The 24124-nt window shown below is 35.1% G+C and overlaps 1 protein-coding gene across 2 annotated transcripts in view; it reads right to left on the reverse strand.

Annotated features, from left to right (window-relative positions):
- KLHL1 (kelch like family member 1) overlaps positions 1-24124 on the reverse strand; it is a 500583-nt gene that overhangs the window by 299796 nt on the left and 176663 nt on the right. For both annotated transcript variants that reach the window (XM_040266859.1, XM_040266858.1), the window contains one exon: positions 14943-15079. In XM_040266859.1, coding sequence (XP_040122793.1) covers positions 14943-15079 — 137 coding nt within the window. The remainder of the gene's footprint in view (positions 1-14942; positions 15080-24124) is intronic.

Consider the following 24124-nt stretch of genomic DNA (forward strand, 5'->3'; position numbering starts at 1 on the left):
CTGAGAAGTTAAAACAAAATATTGGTATGTAATTTCTATGAATGCAAACTGAATTTTAAGACACTTAGGATGCAAATCATTCCATGGGTATTGCATATTTGAGTTTGAAATACCTTCTATTAGGTCTTTTTCACTTGAATTTCAAAGTCTTATAAACCATGGATACTTAAGAGCAAAACTGCAAGCAATGTTATAATCCTATGGCTTCTGTAAATGGCTCATTAGATTTTTTTCTTCATTTATTATTGTACTTCAGTCTAGAAAATATAAGGTAGATTTCAAGGGATAAGAATAAGAGAATACAACTTCTCATTAGAGATACAGCAACAATATCTACATGCTGCTACCTACCACAGGTTCTCAAAGAAGCAGATTGAACTGAAGTTAATCTCAAAGTTGCTCCATCCTGCCTGAGTATATATTTTAAGTACTAACTTGGATGGTTGTGTAGTGGGATTTAACAAGTCTGCAGTTTTGACATTTTGTTCTCTGACCATCTGCCTATATTGGGAGTTAATACTATCCTATATGTGCAAGAGGCCATCCTATGCACTCTGTATGCTGGGGCTTCTGAATTGTCAGATTATTTTTGTTTATTTAACAGACAATTTTCTTTGGAGTGCTATAGTGGCTCTCAAAATATGCTTAATATGTTATTGTCTAATTTCCTTTTTGTCTGCAGTATAGATAAGTTTCAGAGATTACTACCTTCATTTTCTGACAATTTGCATTCATATTTTTATTGAGATCATCACATCTAAGAATCTATATTTATAATCAGTATTTTTTTATTCCAATGAATGAAAAGTGTAATAGCTATCAAGTATTACTCAGTGAATACACAACTGGTTCTCAAATAAGCATGAAATCCTTTCCCAGAACGCTACCAAGAACATCCATGTATATATTACTAACATGTCAATTTCTTTACCTGCATATATTAAAAAACTTATTAGAGTAGAGTTGATTTAAAATAGTCTGTTAATTTCAGGTCTAGAGCACAGTGAATGTTATATGTATACATACATTGACTCTTTTTTAGAGATCCCCTTCCTACATAGGCCATTTATAGAGTATTGAGTAGAGTTCCTTGTGTTACATAGGAGATCCTTATTAATTATATATTTTATATGCAGTAGTGAGTATATGTCCATCCCAATCTTCTAATATATTTCTCTCCCATCCCTTATTCCATGTAACCATAGATTTTTCTACATCTATGAATCTACTTCTGTTTTGTATTATAAATAATTTCATTTGTATCATTTTTTTAAGATTCCATATATAAGAGATAGATGATATCTGTCTTTCTCTTCTGACTTACTATACTCAGTATGACAATCTCTAGGTCCCTCCATGTTGGTGCAAACAGAATCACGCCATTTTTCTTATGGCTGAGTAATATTATATTGAATATATATATACCATGTCTTCTTTATCCATTCTTCTGTTGATAGACATTTAGATTGCTTCCATGTCCAGGCCATTGTATATAGTGCTGCAATGAACACTAGTTTACATGTATTTTTTTCAAATGATGGTTTTCTCCATGTATATGCTTGGGAGTCAGATTGCTATGTGATATGATTGTTCTACTTTTAGTTTTTTAAAGAATACCCATACTGTTCTCCATAGTGACTGTGTCGATTTTCATTCCCATCAACAGTGTAATAGGTTTCTCTTTTCTCCACACCTTCTCTAGCATTTATTGTTTGTAAATTTTTCTGATGATGATCATTCTGACCAATGTTAGGTGATATTTCACTATAGTTTTGGTTTGCATTTCTCTAACAGTTATTGATGTTGAGCATCTTTTCATGTGCTTTTTGGACATTAGTATGTCTTCTTAACCTCAGAAATGCAGATGATACCACCTTAATGGTAAAAAGTGAACTCAAGAGCCTTTTGATGAAGGTGAAAGAAGAGGGTGAAAAAGCTGGCCTAAAACTCAACATTCAAAAAATTAAGATTGTAGTGTCTGGTCCCATTACTTCATGGCAAACTGATCGGGAAACAATGGAAACAGTGACTGACTTTATTTTCTTGGGCTCCAAAATCACTGTGGATAGTGACTGAAGCCATGAAATTCAAAGATGCTCTCTCCTTTGAAAAAAAGCTATAGCAAACCTAGACAGAATATTAAAAAGCAGAGACATTGCTTTGCTGACATAGGTCTGTACAGTCAAAGCTATGGATTTTCCAGTAGACATGTATAGATGTGAAAGTTGGACCATAAAGGAGACTGAGCACCAAAAGTTAATGCTTTTGAACTGTGGTGTTGGAGAAGACTTTTGAGAGTCCCTTGGACAGCAAGGAGATCAAACCAGTCAATCCTAAAGGAAATTAACATGGAATATTCATTGTAATGTCTGATGCTGAAGCTGAAGCTCCAATAATTTGGACACCTGATGCCAACTCATTGGAAAAGACCATGATGCTGGAAAAGACTGAAGGCAGGAGGGGAAGAGGGCAAAAGGGGTTGGCATAGTTGGATGACATCATTGATATAATGTGCATGAACTTGAGCAAACTCCAGGAGACAGTGGGATGACAGAGAACCCGACATGCTGCGGTCCATGGGGCCACAAAAAGTCAGACACAGCTTAGCGACTGAACAACAAATGTCTTTTTTTTGAAAGTGACTATACTACCCAAGGCAATCTACAGACTCAGTACAATATCTATCACATCACCAATGGCATTTTTTCACAGAATTAGGGCAAAGAGTTGTGCAATTTGTATGAAAATACAGAAGAGTCTGATTAGACAAGGCAATCTTGAGAAAGATAAATGGAGCTGAAAGAATCAGGCTCCCTGACTTCAGACTACACTGCAATGCTACAGTAATCAAAGCAGCATGGTACTGGAACAAAAACAGATCTATTGACCAATGGAACAGGATAGAAAGTCCAAAGATTATCCCACGTATCTATGGTCACCTAATCTATGACAAAGGAAACAAAAACATACAATGTATATAAGACAAGGCTCTTTAATAAGTGGAGCTGGGAAATTTGGGCACTGATATGCTTACAAATGAAATTAGAACACTCCCTAGCACCATACACAAAAATAAACTCAAAATGAATTAAAGACATAAATATGAGGCCAATCACCATAAAATTCTTAGCAGAAAATAGGCAGAACATTCTTTGACATAATCACAGAATATCATTTTTTGATCATATATATATATATATATATAAAGTGAAGTGAAGTCACTCAGTCATGTCAAACTCTTTGCGACCCCATAGACTGTAGTGTACCAAGCTCTTCTGTCCATGGGATATTCCAGGCAACAGTACTGGAGTGGATTGCCATTTCCTTCTCCAGGGGATCTTCCCAACCCAGGGCTCGAACCCAGGTCTCCCACATTGTAGACAGACGCTTTACCGTCTGAGCCACCAGGGATGTCCATATATATATGTATATAAAAACAAAAATAAACAAGTGTGATCTAATGAAATGTATAAGTTTTCCCACAGCAAAGAAAAACATAAGCAAAACAGAACAACCTTCAATGGGGGAAAAAAATGCAAACAAACAATGAGCAAGGAGTTAATCTCTAAAATATCCATACAGCTCATGCAGCTCAAAATTAAAAAAGCAACCTAATCAAAAAATGCACAGAAGATTTAAGTAGACATTTCTCCAAAGAAGATATACAGATGGTCTTATTTAACTATTTTAGTTTGAAGTCATTTTGTGAAATAGAAAATTTAAATTAAATAAGTATAAGAAGCAATGTTTGTACTTCAGGTTTAAATATGTTTAATTTAATTTGATAAATAAAATAATTTGCCCCCAAATCAAAAAATCATATTGTATAAAAAAATGTCCATTTATCATAGACTACAGTGCCCAGAAAAACTTATAATAATTGATGACATATTTCAAAGTATTGCTACTCTTCATGGACATGAATGCATAAAAAATAAAAAAAATTTACATATTAAGTAAATGTAAAGTGATCTTTTGGAGTATCCCATGGACAGATGAGCCTGGTGGGTTACAGTTCATCAAGTTGCAGAGAGTTGGACACAACTGAAGTAACAACATACATGCACAAAGTGATTTTTTATAATTCTTCTCCCAGGACTACATTTCCATTACTAGTCTAGATTTTCTTTAGTAATTTTTTTTTCTGTTCTGCTTTAACATTTCTTCAAAGAAGAATTAATGGAGTTGGAACATGCATCAGACATCAGATTCACATGAACACCATCTGGATAGTGTTTTCCCTGGCTGAGGAATGTAATGGGAGTTCAGAGGTAGCAACAATGTGCCTGAGAAGAGAGTTTAAGCACACAATCTAAAGGGTCAGAGATAAGATGCTCCTTTGGGATATTTTGAGCAGGCAATCTACTTTATGGCTGAAATTTGTTTTTCTTATGAGAAGTCCTTACCATCTGTTATCTGAACAAGAAAAAACATTTAAAATTAAAGTGCTTAGGGTTCTCATTATAAACTTTTTTTTCTCAAGCATGAAAAGGAAGTAACTCCTCATAAAGATGGTGAACCATACACAGTGTTAATTTATAGAAATTTGAAGAAGGGTGCAGTAAAGTTGCATTTTTTTCTTGTTTTTATTCCTTTATTGTTTTTAATTGTGTTTAGTTGTTTTTAGATACAGTCTACAAAGAGTATCAGCTGTTTAAAATTTGAAATGCAAAGTATTGAGCCATAGTCAAAATTCAACTAAAAGAGTATTTTATTTTATTTTATTTTATTTTTTTTAAAAGAGTATTTTAAAAGATATGTATTATTTAGAAACATACAAAGTTGGTGTTACAGCTTTCCCAATATCAAAATAAACTTGAATATCATGAGACATAATTAAGATGTGTGTGAAACATCCTAAAATAGCAAATATTAAACATGTGCAGTATTTTTTAATAATAATACTTATTTAGATACGATAATTAAACAAAGTTATACCTAAAATTGCAAAATTCTGAGAGTGAAGACTTAGCCTATCTTGTCCAAGCCTTAGGATATTTTCAGTTCAATTCCGTTGCTCAGTCGTGTCCGACTCTTTGCAACCCCGTGAATCACAGCATGCCAGGCCTCCCTGTCCATCACCAACTCCAGAGTTCAATCAGACTCATGCACATCGAGTCAGTGATGCCATCCAGCCATCTCGTCCTCGGTCGTCCCCTTCTCTTCCTGCCCCCAATCCCTCCCAGCATCAGAGTCTTTTCCAATGAGGCAACTCTTCACATGAGGTGGCCAAAGTATTGGTGTTTCAGCTTTACCATCAGTCCTTCCAATGAAACCCAGGACTGATCTCCTTTAGGATGGACTAGTTGGATATCCTTGCAGTCCAAGGGACTCTCAAGAGACTTCTCCAGCACCTCAGTTCAAAGCATCAATTCTTCGGCGCTCAGCTTTCTTCACAGTCCAACTGTCACATTCATACATGACCACGGGAAAACCATAGCCTTAACTAGATGGACTGTTGTTGGCAAAATAATATCTCTGTTTTTCAATATACTATCTAAGTTGATCATAACTTTCCTTCCAAAGAGTAAGTGTCTTTTAATTTCATGGCTGCAATCACCATCTGCAGTGATTTTGGAGCCCCCCAAAATAAAGTATGACACTGTTTCCACTGTTTCCCCATCCATTTCCCATGGAGTGATGGGACCATATGCCATGATCTTCGTTTTCTGAATGTTGAGCTTTAAGCCAACTTTTTCACTCTCCACTTTCACTGTCATCAAGAGGCTTTTTAGTTCCTCTTCACTTTCTGCCATGAAGGTAGTGTCATCTGCATATCTGAAGTTATTGATATTTCTCCCACCAATCATGATTCCAGCTTGTGCTTCTTCCAGCCCAGCATATCTCATGATATACTCTGCAAATAAGTTAAATAAGGAGGGTGACAATATACAGCCTTGCCATACACCTTTTCCTATTTGGAACCAGTCTGTTGTTCCATGTCCAGTTCTAACTGTTGTTTCCTGACCTGCATATAGGTTTCTCAAGAGACAGGTCAGGTGGTCTGGTATTCCCATCTCTTTCAGAATGTTCCACAGTTTATTGTGATCCACACAGTCAAAGGCTTTGGCATAGTCAATAAAGCAGAAATAGATGTTTTTCTGGAATTCTCTTGTTTTTTCAATGATCCAGTGGATGCTGGCAATTTGATCTCTGGTTCTTCTGCCTTTTTTAAAACCAGCTTGAACATCTGGAAATTCGCATATTACTGAAACCTGGCTTGGAGAATTTTGAGCATTACTTTACTAGTGTGTGTGATGAGTGCAGTTGTGCGGTGGTTTGTGCATTCTTTGGCATTGCCTTTCTTTGGGATTGGAATGATAACGGACCTTTTCCAGTCCTGTGGCCACTGCTGAGTTTTCCAAATTTGCTGGCATATTGAGCACAGCACTTTCACAGCATCATCTTTCAGGATTTGAAATAGCTCAACTGGGATTCCATCACCTCCACTAGCTTTGTTCATAGTGATGCTTTCTAAGGTCCACTTGACTTCACATTCCAGGATGTCTGGCTCTAGGTGAATGATCACACCATCGTGATTATCTGTGTCATGAAACTCTTTTTTGTACAGTTCTTCTCTGTATTCTTGCCACCTCTTCTTAATATCTTCTGCTTCTGTTAGGTCCAGACCATTTCTGTCCTCTATCGAGCCCATCTTTGCATGATATGTTCCCTTGGTATCTCTAATTTTCTTGAAGAGATCTCTAGTCTTTCCCATTCTGTTGATTTCCTCTATTTCTTTGCATTGATCACTGAGGAAGGCTTTCTTATCTCTCCTTCCTCTTCTTGGAACTCTGCATTCAGATGCTTATATCTTTCCTTTTCTCCTTTGGTTTTCACTTCTCTTTTCAGAGGTATTTATAAGGCCTCCTCAGACAGCCATTTCGCATTTTTGCATTCTGTTCCATGGAGATGGTCTTGATCCTTGTCTCCTGTACAGTGTCACAAACCTCCGTCCATAGTTCATCAGGCACTCTATCTATCAGATCTAGTCCCTTAAATCTATTTCTCACTTCCACTGTATAGTCATAAGGGATTGTATTTAGGTTATATCTGAATGGTCTAGTGGTTTTCCCCACTTTCTTTAATTTAAGTCTGAATCTGGCAATAAGGAGTTCAAGATCTGAGCCACAATAACTTTAGATCTGATTAATAAAATGACAAACAAACTATGAACTGTCATTGGAAAACTAGATTGTGGCTTTATATCTGTGCTGTTTTGCTGACCTCTGGGTTATTGTGTTTATATTTCTGAATCTGACAGTAAAATTTGATTATCCATCTCAGAATGTTATGGTGTGGATCAGTTGAGATAAGATAAAATAATAAATGTAATACATAATATAAACTCACCCCAATAAATAAGGTAGTGAAATTGCAAGTCAATGGGTGTAATAAAACATATAGAATTAAAAATGTACATAAAATCATACATATTAAATATAAATCATATTGTATACTGAAGCATATAATAAATTGGATTCAAAAGTTATGAATGTTTGTTAAAAAAGTCATTATTCTGTCCCCAGTTCTTAGCTTTTATATTCATTTTTTAATGACAGATTATGCAAAAGATTTGAAAAAAATGTAAAACATTTGAAAAACTTATCATGTACAGTCATCATTATTGAATGCTTGCAATATGCTAAGTGTTATGATAAACCTATTTTATTTTATTAGTTCATTTATTTCTTAAAAGAATCCTCTCAGACATCATAATTTTCCCCTTCTTATAGTTGAGTTATTTTAAGACTCTATGAAGTTAAGTAATTTGACTAATATCCTTAACTGTACAATGGGTGAGACCAAAGGCTATAATCTAAATTTTTAAGGGGGAGTAAGCATTAGGCAGTGCTAATTAGACTAAATGCCCAAAATATGAATGAACATTGGATTGCCCACATCATGATGAATCTTGGTTGAAATGGTCCTAGGTAAAGACAAGCTCAGTTATTTCTAATATTAAATTCAACATATTACACTATATGGAGCCACTGCCCTTAAAATATAACAGAATCAAGGGTACAAATATTTGGGGATTAGAGTGAAGGTAAAATAATTCTGAGAAAATTTAACCAAATATAATGTTAATGGTATAAAAATACATAGCATGGCCACTGTCCAGTTGGTATAGTGGCTTATGATTTAGTTCATACCTTCCCAATATCCAAAGCAGAGGAAAACGTAGAGAATTATAAGACTGAAAACAACAGTAAAAATCAAAGTAGGTATTTTTTAAAGAAAAATAAAGCTGATTACAAGACGAGACATGAGAGATTTCCCCTATTTGGAAACTCAGAAATTAAATGTGAGTTACAGTGCAAAAGAGACAAAAATCTTTCCTGTCTAGCTGGTAAATATTAAATTTCATATTGCCTTTTCATTTTTAGTCAATTTATGGAATCCCATAGCATAAAGCGAAAGTGTATTTCAATAATAGCAACCAAAATTACACAATATATATAAACTGTACATCATTTTAAATTATCTATTTGATATAATAGTTTCCCCAATGAATTTTATATTATTTAGTGTTGCATGAATGCACAGATGTGCACACACACACACACACACACACACACACACACACACATACAATATTTCCTGGTTACATAGTGGAAAGGTAGGAGTATGATGGCAATACACAGCTGATCTATTTTGCTATTTTTACTTTTTTCTTACTGATTTCTATAGGTTATTTCAACATCCTATGATAATTATTCTCAATATTTTTAATTAATTGGTAATAGCAATATATAAAACCAGTCTTTTAAGGCTCAATTTCTTAAAATGAGAAGATAATTTTCTCATCTAGCAAAAGCCATAAGTTTAAAAATAATATTGTGTTTGCATATTCATACCACTTGAATTAAACCAGTAATAAAAATAAGACAATAATTTTACCATAAAAATTCTGAAGGGAATTTAGAATATTCAGTTCAGGCTGTGTATATTCATGTATAGCTTTTAATATTAAGGCATAACATTAAACTTGTTAGTTCCTGTGTATGTGTATTTTCATACCATTCATGGTATTTTATTCAAATGTTTGGCACTAGGCAGAAACTATCTTACCATTCCTTAGCATGTACTAAAGCTTTAATTAACTTCAATGGCACACAAACCTTTTTTGTTGTCTTTTAAGGAAGTTAACTCTTCAATATGATTAAAATCTTGCCATTTGGCAGTTTAATTTTCTGCGCTTCTTTTTAATACCACTACTAGATGGACAGTTTCCTTTATTTAAACCTTGTCCTTATCAGTTCTCTACAGGACCTGATACTTTGTTAGTAACCCTGCAATCCAATCACCTATATTTGTTTAAACTTTATTTTCTTATGCATCAATGAACACAGTATATTTTCAAGTATGTCAGGATAAACTGGAAGGATATTTCTATCAGTCTGATGGCAACTTTAAACTACAGTGAATCCCAAAGCATCCTTTTCAAATATATTAAACTTCCTCTTTCATATTCACAATGTGATCATCTATTTCTGGCTAAAATTGATATTCACACAATCAGTATAGTAACCTTCAAAATTCACTTTGCACCATTCTCTAATGAGGAAACACTAGGCTGTGTATATGGAAAAGTATGTTTATAGCAAAAATTAGCTATTTGAAACTCAAAATTGGAAAGACCCTTAAAAGATAGAGAATGTGTGTGAATCAGTATATTGTCTTCCAGAACCCATCATAGAGCACAGCACATAGTGGGCCTTATGGTAAAAGTTCAGAGGCATTCAGTTCATTCACAAGGCAAGAACTGTCAGACATTCATGTGCTGAAGCTGTCAGGTATCACGGGTTCCTGCAGGGAACCACCACTAGTTTGGGAGGAAGTATGACTCAAGCCTGCAGCGAGCCATTGTCTAGTTACCTGGGAGTGGAGTTAAGCTACCTAAACTATTGTGAGGGCAAGACAGTCACTAATTAACTAGCACTCTACAAAAGGATATTGATTCAGTAGGGATAATACCATTCAATTTGTGCTTTGACATTTTATTCTAGCAGTAGATTCAACAGCTGACTATGGATTTTATCAAGTTACTTTAGCTCACTAACTTGGCTGCAGTAATAAATTCAGAGTCTATAAAGAATTGAAAAAAAATTTAAAAGCTATCCCTTAATATTGGGCTTCCCAGCTGATGCTAGTGGTGAAGAAATCTCCTGCTAATGCATGATACATAGGAGACTTGTGTTCTGATCCCTAGATCAGGAAGATCCCTTGGAGGAGGGCATGGCAACTCACTCCAATATTTTTGCATGGAAAATTCCTTGGACAGATGAGTCTAGCAGGATACAGTCCATGGGTTGGCAGAGTTGGACATAACTAAGGTGACTTATGATGCATGCATGCATCCCTTAATATTAATTCAAAGGAGACCAACACAGTTCTGATCTGTTATGATGATTTTGTCAATGCTTAAGATACCAAATATGTAATCCTCAAAAAATTTGTTCTGTTGCCTCTGCTTTGTATCACATTCCTAGCTATAGAAAAATTAGTGAAATTCATAACGCTCAAGAAAGAATTTCTAAAGTTCTATAGATCTCTAAGTTTCTAAGGAATTTGAAAGTATGATAATGAGAAAATATAAACATTTGTTTTCTTCTCTGATATCATCCTTTGAAAGACATTTTATACAATAGTTTCAGAACAGCCTTGACTTCATTTTCCCAAACCATAGGCTTTACTGTAGATTAAACAAATAATACCCCATATCTCTTTTCTAGATGAGTACAAGTATAGAATAAAAGCTCCATTACATGAGGGAACATGTTTTAAAAAAATGTTTTTAAGTTCATTTGATGCTATACAATTGAGAATGCCAGTAAGTGGATGGTGATACATAGATCTTACCAGTTTCAAGAACAAAAGTAAAGAGCTGCTTCACTCCAATAAATTTATCAATTACCAAACTTGTTTAAAGGTTTATGTCATTTTAGTGCTTCAACTTATGTTTCATTTTGTAGTCCCTAGTGTGACCATCTTCAGACAATAAGTGCTCAAATATTTTTAACCAAGTTATTGTTTGATTTTGAAAAACATATATTATTAGCTTGCAGAATTATGTACTCTCTGGATTTAATTAAATAGTCAAACTTTAAATTTAAGACACTGCTTAAAGGGCATTTATAACATACACAGTTACTAAATAGTCTTTTGTTCTGTATAAATGACTAAGATCACACTCATATTTCCTAATTTAAATAAATAAATAAAATTCAATAGAAAGTTTTAAAAAGAAGAAATCAAAGTTAATCAAGAATTTAGAAAGGCAATAGGAAGTCTCTTGTTAGAGATACAATTATTTCTAACACTGATATAAATTTCATTTCCTTTTTATTCCTGAACTATTATAGATGTTAAAAAAATTGACTTTATAGTGACTTTTATTTTAAGTAGCTAGTTTTGATACTGTAATAATTAGTTGTTATTTTTATAATTTATATCTTTACCCTTCATATTTTCAAGAGCATTTTCTTTAATGTTGTCAACACAAGGACTTATTGGCTTTTTTATTCTATCTTACATATTGCTAGTATTAACCTTTATATTATTATATATTTTTCCTTTAGAAGAAATTCTAATTTCATTTGAGCTATTATCCAACAGTCACTTATTTATTTATCCAGGTCAATCTTTCTAATCACTAGGGGAAAAAGAAAAATCTCTAAATATTTGCTTTGGTTCTTAATGAAACAGTACCACACTCCTGATCCCATTTCTTCTCATTCTAATTTGATGGAGTAGGAAAAAAGAAAGGTAAATAGAGAGAATGTCTTCTACTTCTTACAAATTTTACCACATGAATTCTTTAAAGAATGCTTCCTCTTTGTTCAGGTCAAAAATTATTGAACTCTATAATCATTGAAGCTTATCTCAGTTAATTCATCCAAGGACGTTTACCTATTCACTCTTAAATTTTTAATGAGATTATAAAAACAGCTATATACGGTTCTTTCAAACCTAAAAGACTCTCCAGACCTCAAGGAAATTTTATCTGTTTAAATCATTTTAAAGTACTCTTACCCATCTCTACTAGATGCAGAACTAGACAGCTAATAATTAACTGTCAATTCTTGAGACAGTTGAACTCCTTAGTTTTTCTGAGACTGCCCAAACTTCAGAATTCAAGAAAATATTACCAATTGGATGACCCTTTAAGGATCTCACTGCTCATTCATTATTTCTCCTTTTCTGAGATGTGTTTATTTTTAGCCTTCCACAAAGGAAAGCCTTAGAGATCAGCTAGTTGGCTAGCTAAATAGACAAACACAGAGATACATACCTCTCAGTCTTTCTTTTCTGTATCATTATTTACTTGATCTCTACCTTTGTTATAATTTCTTACACTGTATATATATATTTTAAAAAAAGGTACACACTTTCTATTATGACTAACTCCCAATATTGTGCAATATTATGATGCAAATTATTAGCTCATCTAGCACATTTCTATAACAACTGGAAATTTATCAACCATGAGGTAGGTATGGATATATTAATATGAGCAAAGTCCAGAGTGGCAGAGGTAACCAAAAGGCAGCTTTGTGTCTGGTCTGCCCTCTACAAAGCAGTGCCAAATATGGGTCATTATATTCAGCAGGAAGCTTTGAAACACTTTCCAACTTTCTGTTGCACAATGATAAGTGTCTTTTGACCTAGTTTTTCACTCGAGGAATGAAGGGTTGCCAACAAGCCATAGAGGCTGTAAGCGTTGGATCTATGTCTTTATGTTTGTAGAAGGATTCCTAAAATGCTAGCTTCATGACTCTTCTCTTTCTAGGAAACAGTAGTGTGATTATGTTATTTATCTCTTGTTTGGAAAGTCAGCAATATTTTATATCATTATATCAAACTGCTTGCAATTTGAAATCAGACAAGGTGATCTTAAAGTCCCCTCAGCTTTACTAAAATTTAGACAGGCTACTTCTTGACTCGAGGCCTTTGATCTCCCTTTTCTTGGAGCATTTGCTTTAGAAAACTTGTAATTATAAATTTTCCTCTACCTCTTTGAGATGCAAATTATTAAAAAGAAAAAAATAAACTGGCTTCTTGCCAGTTATACAACAGGAAGATTTTTCTCAAGGATCTGAAAGCCATCTCTTTGAAAATCCAACATCAAGGGAAATAGCTCTTGTATATCTCTAGTTTTTGAAATGGAAAGAGCAGAATTTGAGTGGGCACCTTGCTTCAAGTTGTGAAACTACCTTCTGTCACAAAGAGGAGAAAGTTTACTTTTCCTCTAGGTAAAGCCAATAAGCAATGGCCTGTGTTCTCTTTTACCCCAGAACTTAAAAATACTCCCCTAACCCTTTGTTTCAGCAAAATTAAGTCTGAATTCTTATCTCACTCCCCTGTTGCAACAGCCTTGAAAACAGATGTGCTTACCTGATTAACTTTGTCCATTGCAATATTTGCTTTGACAAAATGTAATTTAAAAGTCACTGAGGCTGGAAAATGTTTAAGTCTTTCCATCACATTGCTGCCTTGAGATTCAAGTACCCAGAACATGTGTATTTTTCTTTCCAAAGTGGTTTCTTTTACTGAGTAAGTATAACGTTTATGTAGTAAACTTCTCTTTGTGAGAAGCTAAATTCTCTAAGAGAACAGCTTCCTACTAGTTCCATAGCATCTGGTTCTAGTGGCTAATCTTCACAATGTAGTGGTTTATTCACTAAATCGTGTGTGACTCTTTTGCAGCACCATGGATTGTAGCCCACCAGGCTCTTCTGTCCATGGGATTTCCCAGGTAAGAATACTGGAATGGGTTGCCATTTCCTTCTCTGGGGATTTTCCTGACCCAGAGATCAAGTTTGTATTGCTGGTGAATTCTTTGCCACTAAGCCACCAGGAAAGTCTGATCTTCACAATGCCATTTCTCATTTCCCTGTAACCAGAAGTACTGCAAAAATACAGCTCCTTAAATTAGGGTCTTTCTGCTTTGGTAATCAGGCTCGAATTTCTCTTTCTTCATTTCACACTATGATCAAGAGTTAGGGCAAAATGAACTACCTGTCACTTCTAAAAATATTACACCAATCCATACTATTTGCCTTTGCTTCTATCACAAGATTTTAGTATAATGTGTCCCCTTCTCTTACTAACCTTGAAAGTTATTAAAATGTTTTAAACAAACATTTAATGCGAGTCATAATAATACTCTAAATAGCAGGTTTTATGCCCTCTAATTTCCTCTTAACATTTGAAATTCTATCATATTTATCCCTTGTCTAACTTTTTGACTCCACTTGAACTGTGAGCTTCTGGAGGGCAAAGACATGGTTTATTCATTAGTTTATTCTCCAGAAGCACAGCTAATACTTGTACATTGAGTAGCATTTACCAGTTATTTGCTAAATTATTTGTGCTAAATATAATATGGTGCAAAGGCCAACAAAAGATCATAATAGATCAGAAAAAAGAAAAAAAATGATTAAAAATTAGCCATTTTCACAATTCTAAGTGTCTTCATTTTCCTTTTTAAGCTAAGTTTGTCAAGTCCACATTAAATTGTCTGTGAAGGTTTTAATACTGAAATAAACATGTTACAAGGATAAAATAATTATTTGAACCCATCATTTCCTAAAAGAAAGAAAATTATAGCTTTTCTTCCTAATGCTCTAAATTTGAACATAACAAACTCATATTCAATAATTAATAATCTCTTTCTTGTCTTCCAAACTCATTCCATTGTCTATTATTATAAACCAGTTTAAATTATTTGTGGAAGGGAGTAGAGCATTTATATATAATTTACATTGGTGATTTTGTTGACAAAGAAAAATGTGGTCTGATTTTTCTCTGGTAGTGTCTCAACTGAAAAAAGACTGATACAAGCTAAGCAGTTTTTCTTTTTTAGCTTTAAAACATACATTAAAATTCTAAAATTCACAAGATATTAACATAAAATTCTAATCCTTTTACTGTACCTGTATATGCAAACTGGACAAGGTCCCAGAGAGCATTGGGGTCTATGCCTTCCATCTTGATCTCCTCTTGCTTGGCTTCACAAACATCACTTGTAAACATGGCAGCAAAATAGTCAGAGACTGAGCTCAGAACAAGCCTGAAAGAGTCACAGGATCTTATTTAGGCCATGAATGTGTCAACAAGAATGCAGTGAAGGACACTATCTGTCTATCCATCCATCCATCCATCCATCCATCCATCCATCCATCCATCCACCTATCATCCATCCATTATGTATATATACATATGTATGCATCTATTTATTGCCTTATGATGTATACTTTAAAAAACTGATTTAGAAAATTCTGCTCCAACCTTTGGTCACAGAGTATTGTCTTACATTTTCTTCTATATTTTTTTCTTTCAAATTTAAGTCATTCATCCTTTCGGATAGGATTCCAATTTTATTTTTCTCTATATACTTGTCCATGTTCCATGAAATTACTAAAGAATTTCATTTGTCCCAGTGAATTAATGGTGCCAACTATATCTGAAATTTGAGCCCTGAATGTATTGTGATCTGTCGCTGACTTTTTTCCCCTTATTTTCCTGTCCTTGTGCTAATACATTTTAGAAAAAAAGCTATGATTCTAAATAGTCTTTATAAGCAGTGAAACAAATCCTCCCTTTTTATTTTTACATTCATTTAACTATTAGTGGAGTTTTATTCTTCATATGAAATTTAATGCAATATCTTCAAATAAATTAAATGGAATTTTAATTAAAATGCATTGAATTTCTACACTTTGCAGCCCCGTGAATTGCAGCATGCCAGGCCTCCCTGTCCGTCACCAACTCCCGGAGTTCACCCAAACTCACATCCATCGAGTCAATGATACCATCCAGTCATCTCATCCTCTGTTGTCCTCTTCTCCTCCTGTCCCTAAATCCCTCCCAGCATCAGAGTCTTTGCCAATGAGTTAACTCTTCGCAGGAGGTGGCCAAAGTACTGGAGTTTCAACTTTAGCACCAGTCCTTCCAATGAACACTAAGGACTGATCTCTTTTAGAATGGATGATTCGGATCTCCTTACAGTCCAAGGGACTCTCAAGAATCTTTTCCAACACCAAAAGCATCAATTCTTCAGCACTCAGCTTTCCTCACAGTCCAACTATCACATCCATACATGACCACTGGAAAAACCATAGCCTTGACTAGACTAGACATTACTTTGTTGGCAAAGTAATGTCTCTGTTTTTGAATATGCTATCTATGTTGGTCATAACTTTCCTTCATAGGAGTAAGCGTCTTTTAATTTCATGGCTGACATTACCATCTACAGTGATTTTGGAGCCCAAAAAAATAAAGTCTGACACTTTTTCCACTGTTTCCCCATCTATTTCCCATAACACTTTCACTCAGACCAATTGCTGAGCTGGCTGTCATAATGTAATTAACTTTTCCAGTCACCTCACCCTCTGAAGGTGCTTTATGAGTTGATCCCAAATTTAAAAAAAAAAAAAATCTTTGTTTCAAAGTGTTGTCTTCTTTTATTCTCTGCAATAACAATGAATCATTTCTTGATTGGATTGTGACGTGAGTTGAAAAGTTAATTATATTATGACAACCAGCTCAGCAATTGGACTGAGTGAAAGTGTTTGCTGTTCACTTGAGTCCTTATCTTTGCAATCCCGTTGACTGAAGCCTGCCAGGCTTCTCTGTCCATCGAATTCTCCAGGCAAGAACACTGGTGTGGGGAGTCATTCCCTTCTCAGGGAGTCTTCCCTATCCAGGGATTGAATTCAGTTCTCCTGCACTACAGGCAGACTCTTTACCATTTGAGCCACTTGGAATTCCCTGGTTACACCAAAAAGAAGCTCCAAAGCATTTCCGAAAGTCAAACTTGCACCAAAGAAAACAACAACAAAAAAAGTCATGATCACTGTTTGCTGCTGGTCTGATCCACTACAGCTTTCTGAATCCTAATGAAACTATTACATCTGAGAAGTATCCTCACAAAATCGATAAGATGCACTGAAAACTGTAATGCCTACAGTTGGCATTGGTTAACAGAAAGGGCCTGATTCATCTCCATAACAATGCCTGACCGCATGCCACACAACCAAGCTTTAAAGTTGAAGAAATTGAGCTACGAAGTTTTGCCTCATCAGCCATATTCATCTGACCTCTCTCACCAATCAACTACCATTTCTGCAAGCATCTGGACAACTTTTTGCAGGTAAAATGCTTCCACAACCAGCAGGGGGCAGAAAATACTTTCCAAGAGTTTGTGGAATCCTGAAGCATGGATTTTTACCCTACAGGAATAAACAAACTTATCTCTCATTGGCAAAAATGTGGTGATTATAATGGTTCTTATTTTGATTAATAAAGATGTGTTTAAGCCTAGTTATATTGATTTAGCATTCCCTGTATTTCCTTTTGTACCAACCTAATGCTTCATGAACATCGCAAGAACCTTGCAACAGCATAATTTTTCTTAGTCCTACTCCTTACTTTCTTCTTGCTCAGTCAAGAATCATTTTAAAGAATATATGAAAGTGAAAGTCACTCAGTTGTGTCCGACTCTTTGTGACCCCATGGACAGTTCAATTTGTGGAATTCACCAGGCCAAAATACTGGGGTGGGTAGCCTTTCCCTTCTCCAGGGGATCTTCCCAACCCAGGGACTGAACCCAGGTCTCCCTCATTGCAAATGGATTCTTTATCAGCTGAGCCACGAGGGAAGCCCAAGAATACTGGAGTAGATAGCCTATCCCTTCTCCAGTTGATCTTCCCAACACCAAAATCAAATTGGGGTCTCCTGGTGGATTCTTTACTAACTGACCTATCAGGGAAGCCCAAAGAATATATGTGTGAAAGCAAAAATGACTCAATTTTATTCTAAAGAAAGATAAAGATACTGAAGGGTATCAAACCCTTCAAGTGAAAGAAACTTCTTTAGTATTTCTTGTAAAGAATGTCTGATGATAATAAATTCTGTCCGTTTTCATTTATATAAAAATACCTTAATTTAGCTGCATTGAAAATATAAAGTTATTTCACTTGATATAGAATTCTAGATTGAGAGAAAAAAATTTTTTGAGCTAGAGAACTAATATTCTATTATGATCAAGACTCTATTGTTTCTAATAGAAATTATTTTTCATTCTTATAATTGTTTCCCTGTTTTACTATGTCTTTTATCTCTAATTGTTTTAGTTTTCTTCAGTTTATTTTAAGATTTAGAGTTGGCCTATTATGGCTTAAGTTATACAGATGTGGTTACTTTGTGATTCTTCTTAACGTTTTCTGAGCTTCCTGGAGAGGTGGATGGATCTTTTTCATCAAATTTAGAAAATTATCTGTTAATTGTACCTCATTTTTTCACCCAATCTGACTTCTAACTCTTTTTTGGACTTTAATTCTATGTATGTTCCAATAATTGAGAGTACTTTAGATGTTGTTGAGTGAGCTGTTTACACGCAATTTTTCTTTTGCTTTGTGTTTTATTGCAGAAGACTTCTAGTGAGTCAACATTTTTTCCAAATCTCCGTTAATATCAACTTACATTATTTATCATATTCATCTTTTTCTATAGATATTTTCAGAGAAGGCAAGGCACCCCACTCCAGTACTCTTGCTTGAAAAATCAAATGGGTGGAGGTGCCTGGTGGGCTGTGGTCCATGGGGTCGCGAAGAGTTGGACACGACTGAGCGATTTCACTCTCACTTTTCACTTTCATGCATTGGAGAAGGAAATGGCAACCCACTCCAGTGTTCTTGCCTGGAGAATCCCAGGGACGGGGGAGCCTGGTGTGTTGCTGTCTATGGGGTCACACAGAGTCGGAACGACTGAAGCGACTTAGCAGCAGCAGCAGTATAGATATTTTCTAATTATCTTTCATATTTGCTTTAATGGCCTTGTTTACAGGTTAAGTTGACTGATTTTGCTCTTGACTCTAGATTTACATTCTCCAGCCTTTCTCTCATGTATCTTTAAGTCTCACTTGTAAAATGGACATTATGGTCAACTCACACGATTAAAATAAAAGTAGAAGCTAAGAAGAGAATATTACTTTAGTTTTTAGTTATTTTTAATTTTTATTGTTTTGCCACAACTTTTTGATAGCTTTAAAAACATGCAGCTATTTCACTTTTTTGATGATTTATTGTTTTAATGATTGTTAAGATTTTTGTATACTTTAAAATCCTAAGTAGGAATATATTTTAAGATGAATGAGTAAAATATTTGACAATATGTTCTGATTCTAAATGAATAGAGAATTGTAAAAAAAAAAAAAAAAATTGATACCTGAACTGTAGTTAAGATGTGTGTTTTAATCAGTTGTCTGAATTACTCCTGAAGCTCTTCTGTTTAAAGTGGATTGAAATTAGTGGTATCAGTATAACTTTATGATTTATAGTGTTTACGATTCATAAGTTTATGACTATTTTCAACTGGAAAAAAAGCCTTAGTATATACTTCATGAGTTTAGGGATGTGATTCATGATTTTAACTATTAATATTAATAGCCTAATTGGTAACATGTTAGATATATTTAAAGCTATCAGTTTGCTACATATTTAAATGGACAGTTAGTACTTAAACATGTCAACTCTTTATATTCCCATAGGTGACAAAATAATTGAGGTACGGATAGCTTTAAATATTTGTTATACACTGATTAGATAAATCAGTGTTAATCAGTTTTATCAAAAGAACTAAATATACCTGAAAACCAAAGTAAATGATCATAAGCCACAGATATATATATATATATATATATATATATATACATTTTTTTTTCTGGAGCATAAGAAATATACTGACATAAAGTTAGCCAGTTAACCAGTTTAAGTATATAAGGGCTTTATTTGCAACCAGGCAACATCCATGTAGAGGAAAATATTACAAAACCTACATAATTTTATCTTAAATAATGATATGAAATCTTCTCCATCAGCTATAAAATACAAAATACTGCTAACTCAGTAAGAGAAGTACAGAAAAGTTTATACTGCATTTAGATTTAGTGGCACATAAAATTTGAATTAGATGTTAAAAGAGGAGTGCAATGCATAACAGAGAGTAATATCTTCATAGGTGAGTATATAGCTTCTATTAATGCAAGAGAAGCAGAAGCAAAAACTGCATAAATAAGTGAATGCTTGCAGTCACTCTGGAAAAGTCTCTTATTAAGGTCACTACAATTTATTTCCTTACAAAGCTATTAAACCTGTCTAAGTCCTACTCCAGGTTATTTTGGAGTTTGACACTGTGGACTTCCCACGCCTTCTCTAAATCCCATTTTAGCTAAGACAGTGCAGACTTCCTTAGCCTGGTTTTCCTCAAATTCTTTGACTTTTCTTACTCTTACTTCTTGACCCTTTCACTGCGTCCAGGTTTTTTTCTTGGGTCTCTAAATTTTGGCCTTAACACTCACTGTTCCAGAACCATGTTTGAGCATGGCCTTAATTATAACATTTATTGTGGTTTTAATCTAGTATCTTATCTAGAACGCCTGTCGAAACTGCTCACTAGATATCCCAGTAGCATTCTGGTGTGCCCTCAACTAAACTCAGAGTATTCACTCGGAGGGCTCTTTTATTTTTACTTCCTTAATTCTACTTGGTGTATCACCAATATATTGAATTTTCACAGTATTATGAAGTCATCACTTATGTCTTCTGGTGTTTTTGTCTGTATAAATATGACACAAGATCCATCTTTCATCTTGAATTGGACTGTATGGTTCCTGTGCCCAGACCCCTTTTATGAGGCACACCTATGTTACCAGCACCAGTGATATTGACACCTAACTGCTTCCAGTTGCCCTTTCTGTGTAGACCAGTTGCACTTGGTCTAACAGAGGCTGCCTCACTCCATGTGCTCTGTCTACTCTTACCTCATCTCCAAAATTCCACGGCCTTCCCAACTCTTAGCCTGTGAGTGGGTCCAACAATGATGATTAATAGAACCAAGGTGTGAAGGCTGTCCTTTTTCCTCAGGGTTTGACTAGAAGTTAAAGATGAAACGATGGACCTGCTAAGACCACATCCTGGATTTGCTCCTTCTTCTACCCTATCCTGCTCTTCTTCTGAAAATACTTTATAAATAAACCTTGCACACATGAATTCCAGTCTCTACACTGCATCCAAAGATCCTGACTAATAACACTGTTCTCAATTCATCTTTTTTTCAGTGTTTACATAGTCCTCATTTCATGCCTGGATTAAGTATAACAGCTTCCTTGGGCAGTAGCTAGTTTTTGCTCTGCCCATCTTTTGTACATTTTCTAAATGAGACTCGTGTCCGACTGTTTGCAACCCCATGGACTGTAGCCTACCAGGCTCCTCTGTCTATGGGATTTTCCAGGCAAGAGTACTGGAGTGGGTTGCCATTTCCTTCTCCAGGGTATCTTCCCAACCCAGGGATCAAACCCGGGTCTCCTGCATTGCAAGCAGACACTTTACCATCTGAGCCACGAGGGAAGACTTTCCTACATTTTTAAACTTTTGCCATTTTTCAGACTGTCTTTGTAAATTATGCTAAGCAGACTATTGTAGTCATTAAAGCATTACTTCTATAGCCAGAAAACCTGGCTTTGAATTTATTTCCACCACCTATGAAGTGCATAATTTGGGTGAATTCTTAATTTCTCCATTTTCTATTCTATGAGAGAAAAAGTGGAAAAATAATTTTCTTCCTTTTCAGGACAAAGTGGGTTAGTATATGAGATACACTTCAAATAGGATTTGGCAGATAAGCAATAGAGTGAATGTTAACTAGTATTATTGAAAGCGAAAGTGTTAGTCTCTCAGTGGTGTCTGACTCTGCAACTCCATGTAGCCCACCAGGCTCCTCTGTCTATGGGATTTTACAGGCAAGAATACTGGAGTGGATTACCATTTCCTTTGCCAGGGTATCTTCCCTACCCAGGAATCAAATCTGGGTCTCCCACATTGCAGGCAGGTTTTTAACCATCAGAGCATCCAGGGAAGCTATTATTACTACTGATTTGATTAGCTCAGCTGGTAAATAATCCACCTGAAATGCAGGACACCCCAGTTCCATTCCTGGGTGGAGAAGATCCTCTGGTGAAGGGATAGTCTATCCATACCAGTATTCTTGGGCTTCCCTGGGGTTCAGTTGGTAAAGAATCCACCTGCAATGTGGGAGTCTTGGGTTTGATCCCTGGGTGGGAAGATCCTCTGGAGGAGGGCATGCCAACCCACTCCAGTCTTTTTGCCTGGAAAATCCCCAGGGACAGAGAAGCCTGGTGGGCTACAGCACATGGGATATCAAAGAATCAGACATGATTGAATGACTAAGCACAGCATTAATTTGACTATGTTACTCCCCTATTCAAGAACCTATGTGAACTTTTAACTGTACACATAATTCCAATGCAAACCTCTCTACCAGATATCAAGGTTTATCATAATCACATTTGCCTTAATTTTGTAGCTTACTTTCTATATTGCTCCACATTAGCTAAGCTGGTACATCATAACTTTCAAAACTGCAAATTATTTACTTCTCTATTTTCCATACTATTCTATCTAAAATAGAATATTTGTTCTCTTTCATTAGGCTGATCTCAATTTCTCCTAAAAAAACTTTTGTAATATTCTCATATAGTACTCATTTCTTTCATCGTCTCTTGTATTTGGAATCAAAGCCATATATTTCAGTTGTAGTTATTTACAAACACAAGTACATTGTCTTATGAGTTATTCTTTCCTCTTCAAGATAGCTGGAAGCTTCACAAGGAAAATCAGCATGTTTTATAATTCTTTTGCATCACCAGCAGGGCATGGACCAATGCTATATGTTTGATAAACATCTGTTTTAATTAATACAAGAAAAGACGCTTCACTGGTTGCTGTATATTCACAGTAAGAATAAAGAGGATATTTAAATGATATCTAAACAATGGGAAAAAACAAACAAACAAAAGTTTACAGCTTCTCTTATCTCCCTTAGCTTAGTTTTGTTGAGATATCATTGATATGTGCTGTGCTGTGCTTAGTCTCTCAGTCATATTCGACTCTTTGTGACCACATGGATTTCAGCCCACCAGGCTCTTCTGCCCATGGGAATTCTCCAGGCAAGAATACTTGAGTGGGTTGCCATGCCCTCTTCCAGGAGATTTTCCTGTCCCAGGATCGAACCCAGGTCTCTCACACTGGAGGCAGATTTTTTACCATCTGAGCCACAAGGCAAGCTCAAGAATAATGGAATGGGTGGCCTATCCCTTCTGCAGGGAATCTTCCCAACCAAGGAATCAAACAAGATTCTCTTGCATTGTAGGTGGTTTCTTTACCAGCTGAGCTACCTATGAAGCCCACCGTTGTTATACAATGTGTGAATATGATACATGTATATATATATATATATATAATGTGAAAGGATTACCAAAATACTTTTATAATTGTCATATTCTATTGATGAATTGACACTTCTATCAATATATAGTGACTATATTTGTCTTATAGTCTATTCTGTCTGAAATAACCATAGATACTTTGATCTCTTTTTATTTTCATTTGCTTGGAATAACTTTTTCTATCCATTTACTTTGAGACTATGTGTTTTCTTAAAGCTGAGTCTCTTGTAGACTGAATATAATTGGGTCTTAGTTTTTAAGTCATTCAGCTACTCTATGCCTTTGTATTAAAGAGTTTAATCCAACGATATTTAGAATAATTACTGATAACACTCAAAAAAGATGTCCTGTTCATTATAGGGGATGGGAATGCAAAAGTAGGAAATCAAGGAACATCTGGAGTAACAGACAAATTTGGCCTTGGAGTACAGAATGAAGCATGACAAAGGCTAATAGAGTTTTGCCAAGAGAATACACTGGTCATAGCAAACACCCTCTTCCAACAACACAAGAGAAGACTCTACACATGGACATCACCAGATGGTCAACACCAAAATCAGATTGATTATATTCTATGCAGCCAAAAATGGAGAAGTTCCATACAGTCAGCAAAAACAAGACTGGGAGCTGACTGCGGCTCAGATCATGAACTCCTTATTGCAGAATTCAGACATAAATTGAAGAAAGTAGGTAAAACCACTAGACCATTCAGGTATGACCTAAATCAAATCCTTTATGACTATACAGTGGAAGTGAGAAATAGATTTAAGGGAATAGATCTGATAGATAGAGTGCCTGATGAACCATGGA

This window comes from Oryx dammah, unplaced genomic scaffold, assembly GCF_014754425.2.
Source record: "Oryx dammah isolate SB20612 unplaced genomic scaffold, SCBI_Odam_1.1 HiC_scaffold_24, whole genome shotgun sequence".
NCBI classification, from domain to species: domain Eukaryota; kingdom Metazoa; phylum Chordata; class Mammalia; order Artiodactyla; family Bovidae; genus Oryx; species Oryx dammah.